Genomic DNA, 13,381 nt, shown 5'->3' on the forward strand with positions numbered 1-13,381 from the left:
GAAGACGACGACGTCATCGAGCGGTCGGGCTGCGTTAATGCGCATGCGCGGAGGCGGCTAAATTCAAACTGTAGCCGTTAGCATCGACAGCTCGTTGACGTCAACTCGCTCCACTGTGCAGGCTCATACACAGTAGCTACACATCGACCCAAGTAAAATGAGCGAAATGAAAAGTGTTTTAAAATAGTCAGCCGGTAAATAACAAAGCAGTATCTCGTGTAAAACTCGAGGGATTAGTTCGTAAATACAAGGTATGTCCTGTTATCTATTCTATTTTTATTTCGTCGGTGTTCTGTTGCGTATTTGTGTTGTTCAGAGCTAATGTGTTAGCTAAGTTAACTAACCCTGAACTAAAACGCTCTTTAAATTGATGTTTTTGTTCTTGCCAGCGGTGAGAGTAATAATAAATAGTTTTCTATTCTTATTGGGGACCGGTATGGACTCATTAACGATTTTAAGGGAGGTATGTTTTTTGCAGTGGGGTCGTTAGCATTTGTTGACAAGGGTGAATCTGAAACCATAAGTTATGCACCTAACGTCTCAACAAAAAGCATATAGGTTAATGACTACTGTTAGTAAATGTCTCACGTTTTCCTGATATGGTGAGATGCACAATTACTTTATTATTAGATAATGAATGATAGACATATTTTAATTTCTGCAACATTACTAACATTACTTCTGTGACTCAGACAATAAGGTGACTCTTTACTATTTAATTTGGTGCTCTAGTTATGACTGTTTCGGGAAATGTTGAATATGCACCAGTACTATGCAAAAGTGGAGAGATTATGTTAAGACAGTGAGTGTTTTTGTAATGATTTAAGAATGCAGCAAACATAAATAAATACATGTATAATTTACTGCAACTCTTCTTTAACTTTGGCACTGATCAGCCGATTAACTCATGGTACCGGTTGTGAGGGCTTTGATGGATAAGGTATCTTATGTGCCTAAAACCTAAGCAGTGTAGTTTACTGTACATTACTGAAAAGGCCATGTCTTGCTAACTTAGCTTCAATGATAATAGGGCTGCACAATATGCAAAAAACATCATTTTGTGAGGGCAGGTACTGAAATATGTGAATGCACTTGACCATATTGCAGTCTCGATTACGTAGAGATTAATTGTCTGGCCCTAAATGATATACAGCTTAACCTGTGATTCACTGAATTTAAATTCATTATTAAAGTCTTGTTTTCCTGCTTTAACAGTTGAAGATGGAGCCCCAGGAGCCTGCAAAGAACGAGTGAGTCAAAATTATGTTATTGAAAAAAAGCTGTCCATAAAAGCCATGCCATTTACTTGTGACTGTAGTCACACCAGAGCTTATTGTGTGTTATGTTATTTTACAGGGAGACTGGTGGATTCTCCAGGCGGCGCATTTCCTCGGTCAGAACTAAAGAGACTTAGGCAAACAATATAGACCTTTTTATACTTTTCACTATATCGATTTGAATTATTATTGTTCATTTTCCCCCCCAGATTTTAAAAGCACCACGGAAATCAGGCAGATTCCCTGACCCAGAGCAACAGGAAAATGTGGTACATGAAATTGCTTGACCTAAGTATTCTACCTGATAATCATCTATAAGCTTATAATGTTTTGATACTTTAATTAAGGTGGAATGTGCCAAACCTGCGGAAAAGAGGAACTCAAGAAGAGTCAGTTTTGCACCTGCCAACGATGTTCTTCTGTTTTCAAAGTGAGACACTAGTTGAACTAAAGTCATTTCATCCTTCATATACAAATACACTGTTTTTCCATCCTAATTAATGATTTGACTTTACAGGGATGTTAAAAATGCTTCTCCTGCCCGAAGTCCTTTACAAGAGTTAATGACAGCAGGTATGTAATGTAATAATATTAACACATGCATCTCCTTTTTATTCATGCTCCTTTGTAATATTTGCCCTATTATCTTCGTAGCAGGAGCAGCTGCTGCAACCACACAGAACAGGTAAGTTAATTTGATTCTTCCAAGCTCTGTTTGAGAGTATTGTGGATAATATTTTGAAATTTGTCTCAACAATATCAATGTCTTTATTGTCTTATCATACAAGGGTCCAGGTGGCAGTTACTGAAGATGGAACAAAACAGATCATGGGTTAGGATATTCTTTTTTTTTTTTTTTTTTTAAACCTAAAATGAATTATTAAATACCTATATAACTTGTTACCTGCTATTACTGAACTCAAATCTCCAAATTTAGGTATGGCGACCCTTCTGAACGCCCCTCTACATACTCCTCAACAGGATAAGGTATTCTTGAATTTACTGTGCATTGTTGCTTTTCTGTTTTTATTCGCTATTTTCTTTTGTTGAATTTCTTTGTCATGTTAATATTTCCTATATTATTATAATGCGTACATCAGAGTATTTTCTGGGAAACCTGATATTTAGTTACTGTTGACTAATATAAGGTAACTTAACCTCCCCAGGTCACCTTTGATACTGGGGAAGACTTTGCAGAGAAAACAGTGATGTTTTCTACGGACGAAGCCTTCATGGACATGACCCACAGTCACACTATAAACATTGCCAATGATGCGGATATTGCAGATATTTCTCTCCACAACGATGATGTTTTTCTCACCGGTAGAGAAAAAACAGTAATGTTCACTGCTGGTGATGCATCTATGGATATGACCTTAAGTCGTTCTTTCAACGTCACAAACATGTCAGTATCACTACCCACTGGCAGGAACGTGGATTTAAGTGTCGAGAAGAGAAACATATCTTCATCAGTGCCTAAAATGGATCCAGGATTTGAGGACTTCCTCGCAAGTCTCTCTAAACCCAGTGGTCCATTCTCTTTAACTGCCGTTGAGACAAACAGCTCTCTTGCCCACGACAAAGAGAATCAGGTTCCACCTTCAGTTTTGGCTTCAGTGACGAAGAAGTCACTAAACACATCGAGGAGGACCGGGGAGTCGTCTTATGGAAGTGTGCTCTGTCCAGAAGCTGACGTTAGCATGGATATGACTGAAGCTCAAACTGGCCGCATTCTGGGATTCTCCAGTGACGATGATCCTTTTCAGTGTTTTCTTCCCACACTAGGCATGTACGCCCAGTCTGATAAAAGAGTGTCACAAACCACTGAGATGATGAAGACTAAACAACAACAGAGCAGTGAAACGCCGGGATATTCTAAACTGAAAGGTACTGAAGTTTTCATTGATTAAAAAACTGATTAATGAACTAATTCTTTTCAGTACTAGTGTATCTTGTTTTGATACTCAGCGATTTCTTCAGTGATGATATCATTACATAATGTCCTATGTGTAAATTGATATATTGTTTAAGAACTTGAAATGCCTCATGCTTAATTCTCATAAGTCGTATATAATATCTCGTCTGTTTATGGCTTTAAACATTTGTCCAAACTTCCATTTCATTAGTTTACTATTATGTACATCATAGAAATTAATCGAATCTTCACACTGAGACTGAGGCTGATGAATATTTGGTATTTTGCTGATTAGATGTAGATATTCAAAATAGATTTCTTTTTTTTCTTTTCTTTAATATTTAATCTATCAGCCAATTCTTGCAGATCTAATTCTGTTCTGTTTTAATTTCCATATTTAGATGTGGCGTCCATGAAGAATCCCTCTCTACGTGTTTCTCTTCCAAATCACAAGGTGAGATTTATTGTTAATTTACCTTGCTATCTGAAAATAAACTTTCAAACTTAAACGTCATCAACAAGTAGAATATGTAAAATTGTTTGCTTAGTTAATGCACATTTTCAGTGAGTATGTGGTAATAAAGTGCCTTTTCTTTTTTAGGTCAACTCTGATGCAAGAGATGGATGCAGAGAGAAAACGATTATGTTCACTACGGATGATGAGTTCATGGACATGACTCAGAGTCACACTGTTAACATTGCCCAAGGTCCATTAGCTCCTCGCCAAATGTCAGCTGGTGGTTTGGATACTGGATCTAAAGGCTTCTTTTCAGGTCTGTCTAAACCAAATGGCCACACTGTGGCTGAAAAAATGGTGCCACCAACTCCAGGATCCTTTAAAGCTGCTATCAATACAAATGGGTCCTTGTCCCAGCTTAAAACACCAAGGGCCGATGGAAGTACAGATAAGCCATCACTATATACAAGCAGGAGCTCTGGAGAATCATCTTTTGGAGGTGCAGCCTGTCCCGAAAATGACATGAGCAGCATGGATATGACTGAAACTCAAACAGGCCGCATCATAGGAGTGACAGCTGATCCTTTTCAGTTTCTTTTACCCACACAAGACATGTACCCCCACAGTGAAAGTCTGAAGAAAGCAGAGATGACTTCGGGACAGAAGAGCAGTGAAGCATTGGGATCATCTAACCGTATAGGTATGGAAACCTTAAAGCCACTGATTTATTTGAGTAAGAGTAACCAACATGAAATCCAAAAACAGAACCATAACATTTGCACAAAACATGACAGTGGTTGGTAATGCAAATTATGACGTGTGAACTACTGGTATTTTATTTTGAAAATGGCTAATCTGGTTGTTTAATTCTCTGCATTCATTTTAGGTATGGAAACCTCAGTGAAGCTGTCTTCAAAACCAAAGGTGCAAAGACATCAGGTGGGTTGTCTTACTATTCACGTACTTAAATTAGGTTTTATTTATTTCTGGAGTGAATCATAATACAACTTACTTGCACTGAATACATTGCAATGTAAAGTTAAATTTGTATAGCTATAGCTTTGGCTTGTATCAATTTATGAGTAAAGCTGGAAAGTGATTGCATTTTGTTATTTCTTTTTGGAAATGGTAGTAAATTTAGTGCCTTTGAAATAAATTAAATACGAATGAATAATCATTAATCTTTTAAATTCATTCAGTGCTCTTTTTTTCCCTTCACCAACAGGACAAGTTTGACACTGAAGATGACTACAGGGAGAAAACAGTGAGGTTTTCTGCAGATGATGCCTGTATGGATGTGACCCGAAGTCACACCGTCAACATTGCCACGGATGTCAAACTGCAGTTGCACCAAAATTTGGGCTTTTCACCCTACAAAGAGAAAACAGTGAGATTCAATGCAAACGATGCAGCTATGGATATGACTGAGTGTCTCACTGTAAAAATAGACAGCAACCTGAGTGACCTTAGAGTCGATCCTGGGATTGCAAGCATGACACCGAAGGCTGCATCATCCTTGAACATTAGCGACTCATCAGGTTGGGCCCAAATGTGTCCTGAAGATGACGTAAGCATGGACATGACTGAGGCTCAAACAGGCAAGATTTTAGAAATGTCAGATACAGATTATCTTCAGTTGCACCTTCCCTCGCAAGACATGAACTACCAACATGATGACCTGAAGAAACCAGAGATGACTTCACAACTGCAGAGCACCGAAGTACTCGGATCATCTCATTGTAAAGGTATGGAGACAACAAACCTTCTAGATCGTTTTGACCCAGCTGAGCTGTTGACAAAAAACTAGGAAGTTATAAATGAGCCAAACTTTTGGGACATTCATGAGAGTAAGACCATAAATGTTACTTTTGAACTGAGTTATTGTTTTGAGAATGTGAATTACAATTAGGTGACTTTTTAAGTTAATCTTTAATGTGTTTTGATGTTTTATTTTGATAAAGCTGAAAATGATCCGGTTTCAGAGTTGAACTGAAATTTTCATGTCCACACTTAGGTATGAAGACGTCTTTACAGACAAAGATGCAAAGACATAAGGTGAGTTTTAATATTTTGATAGTTGTAAAGAGTATTTATTCTTGCAAGACTATTTGTTGGCCTAACAACAGTCTAACAATTTCATGAGATGATAATATGTCTGTTATATTTTCATCTTATTTGTTATTTTACTTCCAAAAATCCATAATTAGTCATAAATCCCAATAGCCGTATTCCCTGTTGTGGTACATTGAAAAGATTGCATGTATGCATGTTGGATGTTTTGTCTTTTTGTGGCACTGGAATAGTGAATTTTTTTTTTTTTTTTCTTCACAATTTTCTCCTTCAGGTCAATTTTGATGCTGAAGATGAATGCAGAGAAAAAACAGTGAGGTTCTCTGCAGAGGATGCAGCTATGGATGTGACACAGAGTCACACAGTCAGCATTGCCACTCATTTCGTACCACAGACACACCCAACTTTGGACTCGTTACCTGCATGTGGAGAGAAGACAGTGAGGTTTACTGCAGATAATGCCTGTATGGATGTGACACGAAGTCACACTGTAAACATTGCAAGTCATTTGGGACTGCAAGCACATCACAATCTGGACTTTTTACCTACCTGTGGTGAGAAAACAGTGAGGTTCTCTGCAAACGATGCAGCTATGGATGTGACACGGAGTCACACTGTAAACATTGCTTCCATCTCTGGGATGAAATCGTTCCAAAATGCAGACCCTCTACCTACATGTGGTGAGAAAACAGTGAGGTTCTCTGCAAACGATGCAGCTATGGATGTGACACGGAGTCACACTGTAAATATTACTTCCCTCGCTGAGCCGAAATCGCACCAAAATGCCGACCCTCTACCTACATGTGGTGAGAAAACACTGAGGTTCAATGCGAATGACGCAGCTATGGATGTGACACGGAGTCACACTGTAAACATTGCTTCCATCTCTGGGATGAAATCGTTCCAAAATGCCGACCCTCTACCTACATGTGGTGAGAAAACACTGAGGTTCAATGCGAATGATGCAGCTATGGATGTGACACGGAGTCACACTGTAAACATTGCCTCAGTCTCTGACCTGCCATCACACCAAAACATTGACCCTCTACCTACATATGGTGAAAAAACGGTGAAGTTTTCTGCAAATGATGCCGCTATGGATGTGACGCGGAGTCACACTGTAAACATTGCGAGTAACTTGGGACCTGAGTTGCAACAAAATTTGGACTTGTTTCCTACTTGTGTTGAGAAGAAAGCAATGGCCAGTGCAAATGAAGCAGCCAAGGATATGAGACGGAGTCGCTCTGTTAACATCGCAAGTCATTTGGGACCACATCCTCACCAAAATGTGGACTTCATACCTGCTTGCGGTGAGAAAACGACAAGGTTCAATTCAAATGATGGGGTCATGGATATGACCCAATGTCTCACTGTAAATATTGCCAGCAATTCGGAAGCAGATTCAGCTCTTCCATGCCGTGAGTCAAACATATTGTCCACTCACAGAAATGCAGATTTATCTTTAATTGTGAATAAAGAAGAAAGAAACAGATCCTTGTCGGTACCCAACCTTGATCCAGGATGGAAACACTCCCAGTCCAAGATGAGTGACCCATGGAGCACTCCTGTGATCACCAAAACAATTACTCCAGCAGCAACATACCCTACAGAAAGTGTCAATGAGAAGAGCTACCTTGACCAGCTCCAAATGCAGAAGCCTGATACATATACTGAAAAAGTAGCTCCAGCTTTTGTTCCAGACACCACAGAGAAGCCCCAATATGACGCCATGACTGACTGTGCAGAAAACAATATAAGCATGGATATGACTGAAGCTCAAACAGACCACATTTTGGAGCAGACCCGCACAGAAGAAGTTCCTCAATGTCTTTCTTCAACGCAAGATGCCAACACCAAGTCTGACCGTTTGCAGCAGACGGAGCCAACTTCTCAACTGAGCAATGAAGCACTGGGTTCATCCAGCCCTAATGGTCTGGAAATCACAAACTATCCAGATTCTTCTGACTCAAATGAAATTGCAACCTGGAGAGAACCCGAACCTCAGAAGATGGAAAGTCCTCCCAGTGCTATTTACCAAGATCCTGATTTGTTGCATTCACGGAAATCTAGACGAATAAGTTTAGCTGATATCCAGTCGAAAGTAAGGCGGTTGAGCCACATGATCAATGCAGCTCCAGATACTGTGGCCATAGAAAGCTGTATAGCACCTTTGGCTCAGCCGAATGACGACTTGGACAAAAACCCGAAAGAAGAAGCCAAATCCCTGTCTGTAGAGGAGCCTGAACCTGCAGTGGGTTTGGTAAATAGTCAAGATAATACACAAGCTCAGTGTCTCACACAAGAGGAAGAGGCCTCTTATGCTACCACTACTACTCCTTTCAACTTGAAGACTAAACAACTCATGTCAAGACTCTCAGTCGGAGGTTTTAAACCGAAACTCCCACAAAGAAGCAAACCTGATGATCCGAAGAAGAGGAGTTCGGCAGGAGAGCACACAAAGACGATAACCGTCAGCATTACTGATCAGATGAGTAACTTTGACCATGATGTGAGCGACCTTTACGATGAGGAGCTCGGAAGTTATGAAGATATGTCTGAAACGTTGGACACAAGGAGTCCACAGAAAGTCACGGAAAAAGAGAATCATTCCCTGGAGTCAGACATGAATGATGTTTTAAAGCATGGTGTTTTTGAAGAGGACGTCATTAGTGCTGTCCATGGAAAAAAGAGACCTTTGGAGAGTGATGAGAGCAATATGGAGGATGAGAAGACAATGAAAAGATCCACTGAGAGGGCCACTGATTATGGTGAAATGGTAAGTCAAATTAATGGCAGGTCACTGTTAAGGTTTTTTGTTGTTCATTGTATTGGTAAATCTGCACCATATTACATAACATTTTCATGCAGCTTTTTTTGTTTAAGACATTCCCATTCTCACAAGTTTTTTCCCCCTATGTTTTGTATGTTTTATTTTGCTAGGAATTACAGTCTCATTTAGCAGAGTGTGATGGGAACATGAGCACAGCTCCTAACACGACCATATACACTACTGATTACTCCAGCAGCAGTCACACGGCCAGCATCAGGTGTGAAGCTACATTTGAATCAAGTAAGTGCTTATTATGGTCTCATGTGGATGAAAATCCTCATCTCTCCTATCCTATGTTGATCATACTTCCATTGATAGACTTATTTGTGTGGTTTATGTTTAAGAAATACATTTCCTTATTTTGCAGCTTTGAAACACAGCTTGTTTGAATCCCAGCTCGAAGACTACGCAAGTGATGTGCAAAAGGTATTTTTCTGGCATATTTTACAAAACTGTCACTGAAGGTCTAAGCTCTTAATGCCAGTTATTTAATTCTCTTCACTGTTTTGATTACAGAAAATGGATGATGGTACCATTACAGTGTTGGAGTTCTTTAAACTCTTCAACATAGACTTTGTCATCCATAATCCTCGGCAAAGTGTCCTTCCTGGCAGAGTGGGTTCACCTGTATTCATTTTAGACATTTCTTTTTCATTTAAAAAACTAAATGTAGTGATGTGAGATTTTATTTTGTGTTTATAGCTTCTGTCAGACACAGATCGCACTCCGATGGATTTATTAAAGGACAGGCACATCAGCCGCCCTAAACAGATGGTGTATGAGACGGACGTCCTGAACCTCACAGAAAAGGTGGAAGGGTATGTATGCATCACTTCTGTTCACCAGTGTACCAGAAATCACTGAATAGACCTGGGCATGGCATAGATAGGCTATACCAGTTCGGAAGGTCAAAATAACATTTAAAGTTATCTCTGGAAACTGTTTAAACAACTGAAGCTTTAAAACAGGCCTATTTTATCCACAGATTGAAGGTGCGAATGCGTGACCTTGACAAACCCCTGAAGATTGTTAATGGACCTTTGTGGGAAGAGATGAGAAATTCTTCAGAGAAAGAGGTATTATTAGGTTATTTTTACTAAAATGTGTTTTCCTGATTGTTACTGTGATGACTACGAGGTATTTTTTCTAATTCCCTTTAGATAAACCCTCATTTGCTGTATAGTTGCCATAATCTTATTTTTACCCTCATTGCCTGTTTGAATCCACAGCTCAAATCTTTTGGTGCAAAACTAAAAGAGAGAAACAATTTCTTCAGAAAGACGAGCAAAGCTCAGTCTCACGAAATGAAGGAGGATCTGTACTCAAATATTGTGCAGGCTAATCTGGTAAGAGTCATCACTGAGATATTTAATGAAAACATTTCGGAGATTGTTGTAACTATCGAGGGTAATTGTAATTTTTAATCTCTTTCAGGGGGAGCAACAGAAGTTGAGAGGAAAAATCGAGCAAGCAGATGAAATGATAAAAAGCCTGGATGACTGCATTTCTGAATTAGAAGCAGGTATACTATAGCTACTGTGGGGAAAAATAAACACGGTTATCTGGTTATGACAATTATTTATCTGTTATCGGTTTTTCTCTCCCTGTAGAACTTGCTGCAGTTGAAGAAAATGGCAAATCACGCCAAGAAGGTAAATTCAGTTGATTATTTAATTTTTAAACTATAAACTTATTTTTTGCCATCTTGGATCAGCGATTGAGGGTTTTTTTTGTTTGTGTGTTGTTCAACAGAAATGAATAAAGTCACTGAAGCCTTAGCTGACAGCGAAAGGTGAGTTGAGAATATTGATAAGGATATTTTTCATGTAACATCGGATATGAATGTAGATTGTTTCTGATGCTTCTCCTCTTTGTTCCTGCCACAGGCAAATATCTGAATTGCAGTGCAAGCAGAATTTGAATAAACTTGAGAAGGTGAAAGCTGAAACAAGGAACCTCGAGAGCCATGTCGCCATAGTGCATATGTAGGTTTAAAATACAAACATTATGAAAATCTTATTTTCATCCTTGTGTTTGATTTTATTCTTTTCTATTCCTCCTCCTTAATGGTCCTCTTAGGTTATTCCGCTCTTTTCTCCTTTTTTTTTTTTGGCTCTATAATTTGCACACAAATAAATTCATGTCAATACCTTTTTGTTTGTTTTTTACCCAAGGCTGAACGAATGGAAGTTTGTAGAGAAGGATGACAACTGCACAGTCTACTCTTTTCTCCATGACACCATGCATCTACAGTTGGTGTATGAAGAATGCAAAGGTGAATAGTTTTTCATTATTGACATTATGTCATTATTTAAGAAGTTCAGACATTTAAACAGATAAAAGAAAATCATTTTAACCATGTTGCACTTTTAGCCACTCTTCATGTCAGGACACGAAGTATTGATTACCACCCAAACAATTCTTTTCTCTTTTTTTTTTACTGCCTTCAAAGGAAAAGATGCTGATGATCAGTCTGAGAGGAAAATATCTGACATAAACTTCAAACTCCAAATGGATGGTGAGAAAGATACGAATATGGCATGAGTTCACATATGAGTAACCTCTCTCCCTTCTACATCCTATTTAAATTTCTTCAATTTTCCAAAATTACTTTGTTTTCTCACTAGATGAGAAGTCGCAGTGCCATGCCCGCCTCGTTCACAAACTGCTCTCTCAGTACATTGACAGTGAAACGTCGTGGGTGGAGAAGTATCCAACGAGTAGACATGTCCCAAAGGTATGCAGAAACACAGGAACAGCTTATATTAAATTCAGTCACATTTTTAAATATATGGTCAGGTTTATTAAAGCTGTTAATGTTCATTTGTATGTTGTGCTTGACACTGAGAATATTAATATTGATTAAAACTGATTTTGGCCATTTTCATAACTGTTGCCGTGGTGGAAATAACACTCAGTACGTTTACATGACACTTGAGAAAACCAAATTATTGCCTTGCTCCGACTATAACTGGACAACTGAGTGCATGTAAACGCGTTAGTCCGACTAATATCGGAGTTCTCCAGCTCCCATTAAGACACAATTAGACTTTCTCCGGCATGTACGGCTTAATCTGAGAATCTGACACGTTCCCATCAGTTATTCGATTCTCTCAATTGCATGTAAACTGGGACAAGGACAGAAGTCTCATTAGACGCCAAAATCTAATTTTGAGCATAGCTCGATCAAACTGTGCTGCATGTAAACGTACTGACTGAACGGTTAAATCACTGATGGCTTTGATGGCTTTTGTCTGCTGTTGTGTTGTGTGCAGCTGCTCCACGACGTCGGCCTGGTGGTGAGTCGCTGTCGTCTGCTGGGAGAAGAGCTGCGCCTGCTGAAAATGTGGGGAGGTCTACGGCTCGACATCCTGAACATCAGCTGTGTCGACACTCAGTAAGACCTTTTTCCTCTTGAAAGATAACTTACCTGTCAGCAATTATCTAACGCACTGTTTGAAATGAACAGTCAGGATTTGAATCCATGATAATATCAGACCCATTTTGATTTGAAGCACCACAATATTCAGGCTTAAATTAAATTGAGTAACTAATGTTCACATGTTTGCTCAATGATTGTGTAATATCTTGTTGTCTTCCTGCAGAGTGCACATTGTCTTCTGCAGTCTCAGGAAATGTGCCAAGTTTGAGGTGGTTTTCTCTGTCGGTCTGATCAACCACGTCTGTGTCCTACAAGTAGAGAGCTTTAAAAACTTCATCGGAAGCTCTGAGTAAGTACAACCCAGATGTTAATAATAACAAATGTAGGACATTTTATCATATAGGTTCATTTTTACTGTTGATATCCTGGAGGTACATCTAATTTATTTATTTATTTATAACATTTACTGAAAGCAGTGTGGTGATAAACTGTTAGAGCTACACCACACTGTTTTTAATTTTAAGGGCAAGGAAGAACAAAAGAACTCAGAATAACATTTGATCTTTTGTTGGATTTGCAGGATCAAACAGATCGAAGAGATCGTGGCGTCGTTCAGTCCGTCAAAGAACCTCTTGACGAAGATTGTCAAAAAGATTCATGACAATCTGCTGCGTTGAAACCAGGAATACATCCCATATCAAATTTTCATTTCACTTGTTTCGGATCAAACCTTGTTGTGAAATAGAGATGTCAAAAACAAAAGATTTGCAATTGTGCCCAGTAATGATTCACATTTCACAACAAAATGTCAAAAAGGACAAGATATATAGTCAGACCAAGTCACATCAGTTTTATCTAGTTCTGGTATTACGTGCTGTTTTAGCAATATTATCAAGTTGATAATTGATAAATTGGTTTACTTTATGTGTCACAGAGGCTTTAGGGTTTTGGCTAGGTGATAATGACCATTTGGGATATGAAACACAGTTGTCTTAAATTCAGACAGAGCAGCTTGTCCTGTGCCGTCACCTCCACATGGTGAACATGCACTGACTTCACTGTGTCTCGTCCTTGCAGGTGCATGTGTGCAAATATACGTATGCATGCAGAATGTTGTTTGTCTGGCACATTATTGTATCTCTGTGCAGAACTGAACATATGTAAATACATTTCACCTTATTTTCTTCGTTGTAAATCAGCTTCTTTAATCTCTTTCTAATTCTTAATAAAACTTTGTATGTCAGTCATTAGAAAACAAGACATGTAAAAAATTTGTACGAAGGATCCCATTAAAAAAGTATGTTTACTATTCTTTTTTGTCATGTTGTATTACTTTTTCTGTACCACAAAATAAAAATATTAATTTATCGTTAAAAGATAGAGCAAAATAAAACAGATATAAGAAAAGTAAGAAAACATACACACACTATACATTTTAAAAAATGTATGT

At 38.6% G+C, this 13,381-nt stretch overlaps 1 protein-coding gene across 1 annotated transcript; it reads left to right on the forward strand.

Annotated features, from left to right (window-relative positions):
* The first annotated feature begins 58 nt into the window (after window positions 1–58).
* knl1 (kinetochore scaffold 1) lies at window positions 59–12,611 on the forward strand. Its single transcript, XM_085770244.1, has 32 exons — window positions 59–251; window positions 1,216–1,250; window positions 1,357–1,393; window positions 1,487–1,546; window positions 1,625–1,707; window positions 1,795–1,850; window positions 1,932–1,962; window positions 2,066–2,109; window positions 2,215–2,264; window positions 2,444–3,164; window positions 3,594–3,646; window positions 3,794–4,349; window positions 4,536–4,588; window positions 4,875–5,421; window positions 5,664–5,704; window positions 5,994–8,495; window positions 8,660–8,789; window positions 8,917–8,975; window positions 9,066–9,164; window positions 9,252–9,367; window positions 9,535–9,625; window positions 9,779–9,895; window positions 9,984–10,071; window positions 10,160–10,201; window positions 10,302–10,341; window positions 10,436–10,534; window positions 10,724–10,824; window positions 11,002–11,067; window positions 11,177–11,286; window positions 11,825–11,946; window positions 12,155–12,280; window positions 12,512–12,611. Exons 2-32 carry the CDS (start codon window positions 1,222–1,224, stop codon window positions 12,606–12,608), a joined length of 6,366 nt encoding a protein of 2,121 aa, XP_085626370.1. The 5' UTR covers window positions 59–251; window positions 1,216–1,221; the 3' UTR covers window positions 12,609–12,611.
* Window positions 12,612–13,381: the final 770 nt, after the last annotated feature.

This window comes from Trachurus japonicus, chromosome 24 (assembly GCF_045865225.1).
Source record: "Trachurus japonicus isolate A0001 chromosome 24, Traja_1.0".
In the NCBI taxonomy this organism is placed as follows: domain Eukaryota; kingdom Metazoa; phylum Chordata; class Actinopteri; order Carangiformes; family Carangidae; genus Trachurus; species Trachurus japonicus.